Here is a 12,509-nt window from a genome sequence, read left to right as displayed (position 1 = left end):
TGGTTAAATTGAGGTTGCCATGGATACAGGAAACTGTCAGACAGGAAGTCATTTTATCTGTGCTTCAGAAGCATTGTTGGAAAGGAAATCTCAACTGTTTGTTTCTAGAAAACCAAGAACTATCCTAGTTTGTAACTGTTGCCTGATTTGTTGTTTGTTTTTTTTTTTTTTTTTTTTTATAAAACTAACGATTTTAAGCAGCCAAGCTCTAATAAGTTTTGTCGAAGATAGTTATAGCTATAAAGCATACCTATTTAAAACTGTACTAATGCCTTATCTGTAAATCCCAGCCAGAAAACAAAACATTCTATTAAACAAACAAACAACATTTATATTGTTCTATCTCTGCCTACAGAGCAAAATTGCTCCTCATGTAAGCAAAGTCCTGTGAAATGTAGAACAGTGAGGTCTGGAAGGCAAGGCCTGAACCCCTGGCATGGTACCTGGGGCATACCAGCCAGACAAGCCCCTCCAGAAAGCTCAGGGAAGCCTAGGAAATCTTGGAGATGAGAACTTCACAACACAGTACTAAACAGCTGTGAATTACATTTACATTACATATATAATTTACATATTACTGTATTTTGCAATAATAATATTATTACACTGTATTTCAGTCTTGATCCAGGCACTTAGTTAAGTTTCATGTTAGGACGCTTTTTTTTTTTAAGCAGACTTATCTGCACAGTTCTATGTATGTTCTAAAAGCCACATCCTACGTACATGACTTTAGTTTCCTTCAGTGTCCCTTGTGCAAATAAAGACTTTGCAAATATGAACTATAAATAGTCCCCTCACTTAAGTACCGGACATGACATCCCCAGTTTATCTGTCACAGGGACTAAACACTTGTAAAATCCAGTGACTTATTCAAAGGGGAAGAGGATGAAATAATAAGAGATGTAAATTTAGAGATTAAATGTAGAAATAGGTTAACTATAAAATCAGTTTACACTAACATGAGACACCTTGCTTAGCAAAATGAAGAGGAGAAAGCCCGTCAATGGCCAAACACAAGTAAACACAAGAGACAAACACAAAGACATTACAGGAGAATCAAGTAGCTTCAGCCACAAATATCTCACATCAGAAGCATGAGTTCACTTAAGAGGCAAAATGTCATCCAAAATATCTTTGTCTATAAAAATCTAAACTGAAACGCAGGAAGCACGCGAGCCAAAGAAGCAGAATAAAGACACACACATCTCAGGGGCAGATCAAGAGTGCAGCCTCCTGCAGACCCTGGAGAGCTCAAGGGGCCCTTTACTCAGGACTACTATTTAAAGGACTGTGAGACTAACAGTACTATCATCCTGGCTATGTTATAGATAAGGCAGTTTTAGTATTTTCCACCAACCCTGCCACTCTGGTACCTTGCAGAATGTATGGCTCTGGTACTGACCAGAGCCTGCGCATCAGGGTTGGAGACACAATCAGGGAGTGCCTGTTCGTACTCACCCGTTACGCCTGCTGCCCACTGGCAATGGAGGAGTGACATAACATCAGTCCTGAACCACAGCTGAACCTCACCACATAGATTAAGCCAGCCACAATCCCTAGAGAGCTCAAATTAGCTTTTCTCTAGTTGCTATGTATTTATAAGAAAAAGTGACTGACTCATAGTCAAGCTCAGATTCCTTACCATGTTCTGAAACTCCAAATTGCAAGGAAAGATCCCATTGAGGCCTACCATGGCTCAGAAGCCTGAACAAGACTTGTGTCAAGTGCAGGAACAGAGTGCACCTGCCACAAACCATTAACAACTTTTGCTGTCTTCTATATAATTAAAAGGTTTTATTTTAAGGTTGAAATAGATTTAGAAGAGTTTTAGGAAAGATTCCTGAAATCCTGTATTTACATAGGTCAAACACAAAAACAAGATACTAGCTGCAGTCAATTCCTTATGACTACAGTTTATTATTATTAGTATTAGTATTAGTATTATTTTATATTATTATTATTATTATTTTTCAGTAGCTCAGTTGCATTTAGTGACATAATCCCTTGTCATTACTCGGTGCTCTTTGCAACAACCCTTATAGGCCTAATGGGAAATGTTCCTGACCAGCCCATAATAAAAACTCAGATGTGGTGAAAAATTAATGGAGTTTTTGAACAAGAGAAGTTTAAACAGTAAGTCCAATCTGCATCCTCTAGTCAATGCTTTGATGTCAAATACTAATTATGTAGGTGAACACACCTTTCATTAAAATAAAAAAGGAACTGGGGAAGGAAGGGCAATGGCTTTGGTGTATCCTTCTTCTTTCTTTATTGAGATGATAAAATTAGTTATGTAACAAATTCTGATTTTATGAAGGAATATATAACTACCCTGAAGCAGAATATGACATTATTAGGCTCTTTCTTGTTATTTCCTAATATTACATATAGACATCTTCTTAAGAGGAAAATTAAATTTCTAACGAAGTAACTTTAAAAAATGACAAAGAAAAACTTCTGTAATAATCTAATGAAGATTCATAATTGCACAGTATAAGTGCTTGAACTCACTGAATGCCAATTATAATTGGCAGAAATCACACTGGCTGACATACCAGATTTGATACACAATGAAAAAATGCAGACATTCATTTACACAAAGATTAAATACAAGTAGAGCAACCTGAAGAACCTTTTCAGCTCTTAGTCTCTTCTTTGCAATAGTTTTTCCAGACAAATACATTTGAATCAAAGGGAAAGAGTGAACACTGGAAACTGGAAATACTACTCAAGTGCCATAAGCTAAAAAGAAAAGAGACTGGAGAGATTCAAATGCTTTATATTTCATACTTAGCAAAGTCTCTGCTGTTTTAGAGCTGTACCACTCTACACTGTTATGTCTAGCAAAAATGAGCATATTTCACAAGCACCACAATTAGTTGACCATTTTTGGAAGGCCCTGACTTTAAGAATTTACAGCAGAAAGAAATTAAAAACAGACAAAATACACTTTACAGGTGAGCTTTTAAAAAACCCTCACAAACAGTAAGAAGTAGAACAAAGAAGCTCATTAGGAAATTACTACCCACTTATTCTAACTTTTAATTAATTGCCTTAGTATTATTTAAGTCTTTAATATTTGGACTTAACTTCTTACCATTGGTTCTGTTGCCATTTTTTTTCTAGTAACCTTCCCAAACTGATATGAATATGAACATCAGTTACATGAAATCAACACATCTTTCCCTACACAGCATCATGAGAATTTTGAAAAAGAAATTCAACTGTAGTACCAGACTACTGTTTAAATTGACAGAGTAATCACAACAATTGCTCTCCACTTGAAAACGCTCATCAGGAATCAATATTAGTAAGAGGTTACAGATGTCACTATTCAGATTTGGATAATTTATGTACAGCACGTTTCTATTTTATATAGATAGCTCTTCATGGATATCACATTGCAAATTCTATGTTGAAGTTTGCATTGACTTTTATTTAAGATCTAAAAAAACTACAACCACTTTCACAGAAAACAGTGAAAGGACAAGTATCAGAGGTGAGCAAAAACCTGCATGGCCTTAGAAGCTTCATGAAACAAGAACAAATCCAAGAGCTATTTTACTCTGAGCTATAGAGAGTATAAGAGCTATATACTCTTAAGACTTTTTTTTTTTTTTCTCCAGTGAAAGCAGAGACTGGGACCTCTTAAAAATCCAACCTGGACTATGAATCCCAGATGTTCACAAGCCTCCTGCTCAGTATCAGCAAACCGTAGAGTCTAAGCTGGCAGCATTACATAGGACAGCACAACCTGCAACAACCTCTGTTCAACAGACACCTGTGTAAAACGAAGTGTGCTCCCAGACAAAATGATGTGATAAAAAACCAGCAATACTCAGTTCAGGCCAAAGAAATCTCGCAAATTCCATACACTAGTACATCAGAATCTGAGCACAGAAACATACCATTGCTGGACAAGTAACAAACACCAAAGCAGCATTATCTAACAGATATCAAGGAGTCTTGAAAGAAACTTTCCAAGACTGTGTGACTACCAAAACTAGATTACATACCAGATGTAGAATTTACTGACTTTCAGTAAAAACAATGTTCGTAACCCCACTTTAAAGAATGAAAGGCACAGCAATAATCACACTTCCCAGCAAAAGAGGAATGCTTAGCTTTCAACATGGTGTCAAATGTTAACCATGCTTACAGTTAGGCAGTACATAAAGCTAAATCGATCACTGGCACTGTATTTTGCCAAATTGATGCTTTTATTTCCTATTAGAGAGTAAAATACTCCTTTCATTTTTTTTAGCATTTTTCAGTAATGGTTGTGTTCTATCAAGATAGACAGATAGTAACCAGAAGAATTTAAAAAACAACACTACTCTGCTAAGTATAAATTCCCAAAAAAAGGACATTTCAAAACATTCTGATACTGATCCTATAAAAAAAGTACAAAAGCACAGTTAGCAAACTGATTATTTCCAGAGCTATATAGGTATGAGAAGGGAAAGATGTACAATTTTAGCCACTTCGGTCTTGGGAAATGCAAAGACTGCTGATGTAGCACCTGTGACAGTGGTGGGGGCCCACCTCATTTCCACAATGGCCTGAAGAAAACTTACACTGCTGCTCCTGACCATTATCACTAGGCACTGTTGTAGGGACCAAGGGGACATTTAATAAAACTGAATTATATCTGCTCTACAAGAAACTAAACCTGACCAAGAATTTGACTAAACCTGACCAAGAACTTATGACATCTGTGAATGTACTCATCCTCAGGACTCCAGGCTGCTGTCGTCTTTCATGTCTCATACCCTGCTCATGATTCTCCTCCTCCAAACTTTTGATTCTTTTTGTGTTAAAACAAAATAAACAAAAAGCACACCTCAATTTTCTAGCTGTTGTGTGTCTATGTGCATTTCCCCCCCAGGTGTTGTACACGGAAACAAGACTATTCTGCAAATGTATCCCTATCGCCTAAATCTTGTTGCTAGGCCCTACTGTTATTCACATCAGCTTAAAGACAAAAATCCTTTAAAAAACAGCTTGTATTTAGTGAAAAAAAGGTTCAATTTTTATGAAGTACCAAGAGCTTTTAATAAAGGCAAAAAGTGAATGTGGAGATATGAGTGACAAGACAGTACAAGTATAAAATGTGGAAAACAATATGGATACATGTATCACTCACTCAATGCACACTAACAATTTGAGTGCCCAGATTCAAGACAGCAAATGCAGATAATTAAGTAACATTCAGTTTACACAAAAAAAAACAAACGAGTAAAACCAGGAAATTACTGCAAAGTGAAAAGGTGCTGCAACACTACTCAGGAAAGAAACAGTTATTGTTCTTTTTAGTATATATATATTTTTAATATGAACTTCTAAAGACTAACACAATGTGCAGCTGTGAGTAGAAGATAAACAGGATGCTGGATTGAAGGCCCATATGCATACATGATAAAATGCAGTGGTACTGTCGCTACTAAAGATCTGTCATTCCATATAATGATATTACTTACAAGACAGCTATAGTTGGAGTTATAAAGTGACAGTTCATAACTTGCTTAGGCCAACAAATTGGCCTGAGAACCACTGAGACCTACAACTGCACTGTAACAATTTCCATCATATCCACTCTAAAATCCTTTATTAATGCTAGATGCAGTACAGATACCTATTTTCTCTATAGCGGAATCCTGAAACCTACTAGCAGTACCCATTATGGAAGTGAGCTGAGGGTAGAAACCTGCTCGGCAACAAGCAGAAACGTATACATGGCTTTCCTGAGCAAGTCTGCCTCACTGCCATCCTCAGGAGACAAAAATCCTGTTCAGCCTTAGCAGCTGAGAAATCTTGAACTGGCTTAGGAAATCCAAAGAAATGTCTAATCAGTAATCTGTTTGGAGAGGTAATTCAAAAGGCAAAATTACATAGCTTTTCTTGAGAAGGCTGTTTGTAAGAATTAAAGTACCCTGTTTAAATACAGTAGTTTAATATATTTTTGCTGAACTCTGCAAATTGACTTGCAAAGGAACATTTCTTAAACAGGAGTTTCAGATGTGAGATGCAGCAAGTATATGTAATAAAATGTCTATGAAATGCCAAAAACAGTGACTCACACTGTTAGGCAGAAGGAACAAGTGCTTGACAGAATCGATTTCACATATTCAGTCTGAAGGTATGTTTGGCTTTGGCAGTCTAATAGTTGTACAGTAAAATTTTTGTAGCCTTTATAAATATATGCCCACTGAAGATAAGCTTTTTTTTGGGGGGTGGGGGGGTGGGGGAGGGGCGTTCTTAAGTAATTTGAATATCTGAAAACTAAAGCTGTCATTAGCAGAAGTTTTTTTGCATTGAGGACTGCCAAAAATAATTTGCTCTTGCAGCAGGAAATTTGGAACAGCCGAAGGTAGTTCAAAATAACAAGGTTATCTAAAGCAAGTTTTTTCCTTCCTCTCTTTACAAGAAACTTCACAGGAAGACAGGCATGTTCTTCAGCAACTTAAGTTTTAGCTAACACATCTAAGAATGTTTCAAATACACTCGTAAGTTTCAACACTTATGTTTGCTGAAAAGAACAAAAGCTTTCTCAAAGCAGCTGCTTGGTTCACCTTTGACTAAGTATCTGTCCTGACGATCTGGGGAAAAAAAATGAAAGCTTCTGTGCACACTAAAAGAAATGAAACCTTTAAGTTACAGGTATAAGAGTTCCTTGATTTTTAGGTACTAGTTACATACTCTACAGATTTACAAACATTAACATAGCTTTAGGATTTGTAAGCAACATCTAAATTATCGTTGGAAAATACTTCAGACTTTTCAAGGAATCTACCAGACCAAACGTTAACTCATGTAATACTGCATTCCCGACTTTCAAAGCAACAAGAATACTCTGAGGGTACATATGACCTGAGCTCTCATCTAAACATGTATTACAAATCAATCCCTGTAGTGACAATTTAAAAGAGTAACTCTATTCAGACTTTTCATTAAGAACTCTTTTTTGTGCTTTTATCCACCAATTGCCATGGTCAGAGAAAGGGCAAAACTACAAGCTGATAGCCATACAGGGAAAAATCTGTTCCACAGTTTTTCCACAGTTACTCTTCCACTGAATGTCATTAAGTAGAAAAACAGGATGAATATTAAGAACTAGCCTCAACCTGAAACAAGACTGAACAAACATTATTCCCTAGAACGGACATAAAAAGACTAATGAGCCAACTCAAAGAACCACATATGAGAGCAGCAGCTAACCCGATACTAATATGAAAATGTACACTATAAATTATGGTAAAAAAATACCGTAGTTTCCTCACTTTTGGTGAATGACATTTTCAAAGAAGCTAAAAAAACCTTATTGCTTTATCACTACAAATCCAATGAAAAGATTAATATAACGTATCATCAAAATTTTATCTTTTCAAGCTTCTTTAGACCTAAATAAAGATACAATAAAACTACTCATATTTGAATATTAATTTGCAATATTGTGAAAGGTCTTACAAACTATCTTAAGGGGCTCTGAAGAGCTATTTTAATGCATCTTGAATTCTCTCACCCGTTCAACGATGGTAGAAGTGAAAGCAATGCCAGAGCAGACAGCTTTCTTCTCTCTGGCTGAGTGATGTTATCCATGCGATCAACCCACATTTCAATCATGTTACCAAGAATTTGGTCCAACTGCAATGGGAAACAGTTACATAAATGTGACAGAAGTTGAAGCAAGTGGTGTATTTTTATTTTTCCGTGTCTCTCCACATCCCCCCCCCTTTAAAATCATTAATTGATCGTGCTTCCAGGCCTTGAACCACGGTTACCATTGTATCCTTGAAATTACAAATGTATTTAGTTCACAGACAGAGAGCACAGATTCCGAACACTGAATTACTCAGTTTTCATACGAGAATCTTAGCACATGTAAGCCATGTGAATTTACTCTTAAAAAAAAAAACTTTCACTGGTGGCAGAGACTTGTCTTTTTCTGTTTACACCTGAAGAAAATTATTAAATTCCTCTTCAAGACATAGCAAAACACTTGTAGCAAAGGAGCCTCAATAACCTCATAATTGAAAACTGAGCACATTGAACCAGCTCAATGTGCTGGTGAATCAATGGTGAACAATTAAAACCATTGTCCCTGGTACAAAACCATCAAGGTGCAACAAGGAAAGCAACTCTCACCCTGAAGCATCATGCAAACTAAGAGGGCTTATAAAGATCATAGCGGCATACAGCAAGAAGAAAATCTAGAGATTGTATAAAATTTCTTGAGATGTTTTAAGAAAATTGAGGGAACACACAAAACTTGGTGAAGGAGCTCAGGAGAAGGAACAAAGCAGGAGAAAGGGAACATGCTTGTACTGGGGAGGAAGAAGCACTGAAAACACAGGGAAATTTATTTTTCACGTCAGATGAATGCGAGATTTCGACATGAAATCCTGTTGAAATACCAAGACAAACATCCTTACCTCCTGACCCAATTCACATGCCATCTGGTTCAAAAGTAATGAAAAAAAACTTGTATTTTGTAGTAGAACTCTACCCATGACACCCAGATAAGTAGACATCAACATTGGATATCTCTGAAACAAAAGTAAACCAGAACAAAGCATATTTGGGTCAATCAAGTGTTAAAAATACTTAACATACAGCACAGAAATGCACGGAAAACATTTACATGCATCCTTTATAATTTAATAAAATACATAATTTTAAATGTCCCTAGAACACAATATTGAGCAATTGTTACCAAAGAGTATACTGACAATTACAAAGTGAGAAACATGGCAATCCGTGGTCTGTTACTCTCAAACAGCCATGACAACAAGCAAAACAATTTCACCATATATATTTAAATATCAGCAGCTTGAAAATAAGCAATATACTTCATTGTTAAAAAAAGTTACTCTTAATATTGATTATGGTTACAAAATAGCATTTCAAGTTTTAGTAACAATAAACACAGCTAGTATTTCTGAAGTTGTTACTTACTGCTCTGAGATAACCTATATGCATTTGCCAAAATCTAGTCTGCAAGTGTCTCAAAATTAACTGGATACAGTAAACACCTTAGTTTATTATCTTATATTTTCATTTTAAATGAAGCTACAGATAAATCCAACATCTAATAATGTATCTTGCAGAACTACCTACTTGAAAAACAGAACTCCAACATTTACCTGAAAATGTTAACACATTAATACCTGTTCAAAGTCTTTTTTTTTTGTACTGCAAAAATAAAACTATTAAGCGATATTACTTAGTCTAATCTTGGACATGTGTTATTTAACTTAATCACAGTACAAGTCAAATATTGATAAAAAAGGAGATGTTTTGATCAAAGAGGTCACAAGCAGAGAGAACTTCACCCACCAGTTCTGCCAGTAAAAGTACCTTTTCCTCCTACTATCAGTACTTGGTTAAAGCATATTTGATTTTACTCTTTTCTGTCCAACATAGAAATTTGTTGAAGGCACAGAGAAAACAAAGACATTTAAGTAAACAAAATGAAACTTGCTTCCACCTTACATAAATCATTCTCACATTCTTCAGCTCTTCATATTAGTTATGTCAATTAGAAAAAAAAAAAAGAGGTCAAGTCACTCTTCTCCCTACATTCCAGCTTGCTTTTCTCTGATGCATGTACACTGAAAAAAGAGTAGTATATCACAAAAAAGGCACACCAAAAAGCCCTAATACCTACAAAGCATTTAAGTGCTACCAGTGCAGTCATAGCAAATTTTCAGTGTTAAAGGTGAAGGAACAGAATAATAAAACTTGTGGTATTTTATTATAATGAACATTAGATGACAAAATAAGTGATGAATAGATTTAACTCTTGTGCTACCATTTTTACTACATACTTTGAAAATAGCTGTCGAAGAGCTATCAGATGGACTTAAAACTAGAGAAAAAGAGAGAAATACCAACACGAGAGAACTGGGCCAGACAACCGAAGGTACTTTCCTGTTCAAAAGGAAAAGTAGAGAGGACAAAAAGAAAAACTCTTACCTCCCCATCTATAATCCCTTTGAATACTGATGGCAGAAGGGGCTGAAACATTTGAGGACCCAAAACAGGATTTACTTTCAGGACATTTTCCACAACCTTAAGAACAAAATAAAATTAGACAATAAATACATTTAAAAACCATAATTGAAACTTTAAAACTACATATACCTATCTATAAATAAAACTCTGGTACGATATTTACCATTAACAAAACCCAGGACTGTTGAAAGTATGTTCTAGTTAAGTGCTCTGCAAACCTGACCTGCTTTCATTCTCACACGGCAAACTGACATGAGAAGTCAAGCCACTTTAAAGGAATTTGTCTTTAATAAATAAAACCATTAAATACTTGCACTCAAGAGTTATGGCTTTTTATTTCATGAGGTATGTAACAGTGAATTTAATGATTTGAGAAATTAAGCAAGAACTGTGTTTCAGCTCCTCCCTTTTAGTGGATGGCCAACAGCTTCGTTTAAATAGATGCTTGCTCTTGGAGATTAAGCTCAAGAGTCAAAACTTGCTATAATGCATGCAGGATTACTTCATAAAGTTTGCAACTGGATATGATAAAGTATTTAAATTAAGGCTTTTAAAGAAAAAAGCACAAAAGAGAAAAATGGTTTGAGAAATTATAATCTTGCATTTCCTATACAATACATCCTCCCCCAAAAGAGATTATGTTAATATTGCTTATTTATAGTGAATTCTGATGTCGGCAAGTTTGATTGAAGCCACAAAGTGGCAAGTTTGATAAATGAGGTCGCCAGCTTTCCCATAAAATCTTGTCATGGTTATTTAGTAGATATAGTTGGTCAATTTTGGATTATGGAGTAGAAAATGAGAAAGAGATGGATGCTAAATAAGATTGGAAAGATTCCTGCGAAAAAGATACATAAATGTACGCTACATGTCTAAAAGTATATTGTAACAGCTTGGTTACATACAAGACTTGGCCAGACTTCAGTTTTCAAATTTAAGAGACGAAATTGTTACAGGCAGCAATAAACTGTATGTAATCTTTCCTTGCTTCCACTAGAGTTGAAAAGCAGTTGTAACACTAACCCTGCAGGTCCTTAAAAAACACTGGTGTTGAGTTATGCATAGAAATAATGGTAGGACAAAACAGCAAGAGTAGCACATAATTGAAAAGACTCAGACATTACTTGCTAAGAAGGAAAATCTTTTTCCTGCAAAGAAAACAAGTACTATGTACCGCTAAGGTAAAACGTATTATGGGGCTCTAATTTGCATACCAAATGATATTGGGGACGATTCAGATTGCTAATTCTGTTGTAAGTATTGGGAATTTGCTATGTGTAGTGCATACAACCTGTTTTTCAGTTGCATGTGGACCCAAGTAAAAGATCCAGCACAGAAGAATTGTTAATAAATGCATTTTACTAGATAAAGACTTTACCATTAATTAACAGCACTGAGACTGATTTCAACAAGCTGGTTATGAAACTCTGTGGATACTTTGAGGCTAGCAGCCAAAAAAGTGTGCTGCTGACATCTCAACAAAGAGGCTCCTTCCTGAGAATGGAAGTCTGTTGCACTCCTCTGAAATAATACAGTTGTTTAGTTCTTGTGTAAAATCTGGAACCAATTTGTTAACCTGACAACAAGGAGAACAAAGTCCACCTGAGGGAAAGAGTCATAAATGCCTTTCCTTTCTCATCTATACATGTAAGTGACTTAAGCCACTTTGCTCATGAGAGTGAGGTACACATTTACCAGCCTAGAGAAGCAGAAGTCCATCCAAGACTCAAACTGGTAATCTTATGAAAGGACCGAGGAGATGTATAGAGATTGTCATCATTAAAATACAGTGTAGTATGTTGATGTACATCAATGATATTGATGTGCAGACCACCAAGAGCAACAAAAGTATCTTCTAATTATTTGTAAACCTATTTTTGAGCTAACAGAACAGAAGTTTTAAACTGATAGAATGTTACCAAGAAGTCTCTCTTGGCAACATTCAAACTCCAAAGAAGAACTCATTATTTGCCAACACTACCAGACAAGTTTGTTTTTCTTAATAAAGTGATGTTCAAAAACTTGTTGAATAGGACTTATCACAAACAAAGGGGAAGAGTTTTCTTTATTGCAGGCTTACTTTATAGACTAAAACTATATGAAGTAAATTTTTGTAAGCAATAACTTTATTGCTCCTGAATCTAAATGCAGCAGTAGTTAAAATACTAAGAATCTGAGTTTTTGAAGTCCCGTATCTCAGAAGAATTTTCAAAGTGACCACAAAAGTCAGAACTTCTTTGACAAGAGGATTAACATTTGTTTGATACAACCTCCTCCAGAAGAGAAAAAGGTATTCATTTACCTAACACATTTGACAGTTATGAGTTATTGTAAGACAGATGATCTAAGTTCTCATGCTCTGTAATCCTCTCATTCTCCTTAGACACTAACCACTGCTACTGACAGGATAATTTAGCAATCATTTCAACTGTCTTAAGACATGCGTTAATACAGTCATCATACACACACACAGAAAACCCATTTAAGCCAGTTTT

The 12,509-nt window shown here is 35.6% G+C and overlaps 1 protein-coding gene across 5 annotated transcripts in view; it reads right to left on the bottom strand.

The window, feature by feature from the left end:
• Positions 1-12,509, bottom strand: part of IPO11 (importin 11) — a 93,229-nt gene that overhangs the window by 18,876 nt on the left and 61,844 nt on the right. For all 5 annotated transcript variants that reach the window (XM_068667684.1, XM_068667687.1, XM_068667683.1 and 2 more), the window contains exons 27-29: positions 9,976-10,071; positions 8,433-8,546; positions 7,523-7,644 (exon numbers count right to left, since the gene is read on the bottom strand). In XM_068667684.1, coding sequence (XP_068523785.1) covers positions 7,523-7,644; positions 8,433-8,546; positions 9,976-10,071 — 332 coding nt within the window. The remainder of the gene's footprint in view (positions 1-7,522; positions 7,645-8,432; positions 8,547-9,975; positions 10,072-12,509) is intronic.

The sequence above is a fragment of the Anas acuta genome, chromosome Z (assembly GCF_963932015.1).
Source record: "Anas acuta chromosome Z, bAnaAcu1.1, whole genome shotgun sequence".
Taxonomy (NCBI): domain Eukaryota; kingdom Metazoa; phylum Chordata; class Aves; order Anseriformes; family Anatidae; genus Anas; species Anas acuta.
Note: the sequence above shows the minus strand (reverse complement) of the source record. Positions and strands in the feature narration are given on the sequence as shown.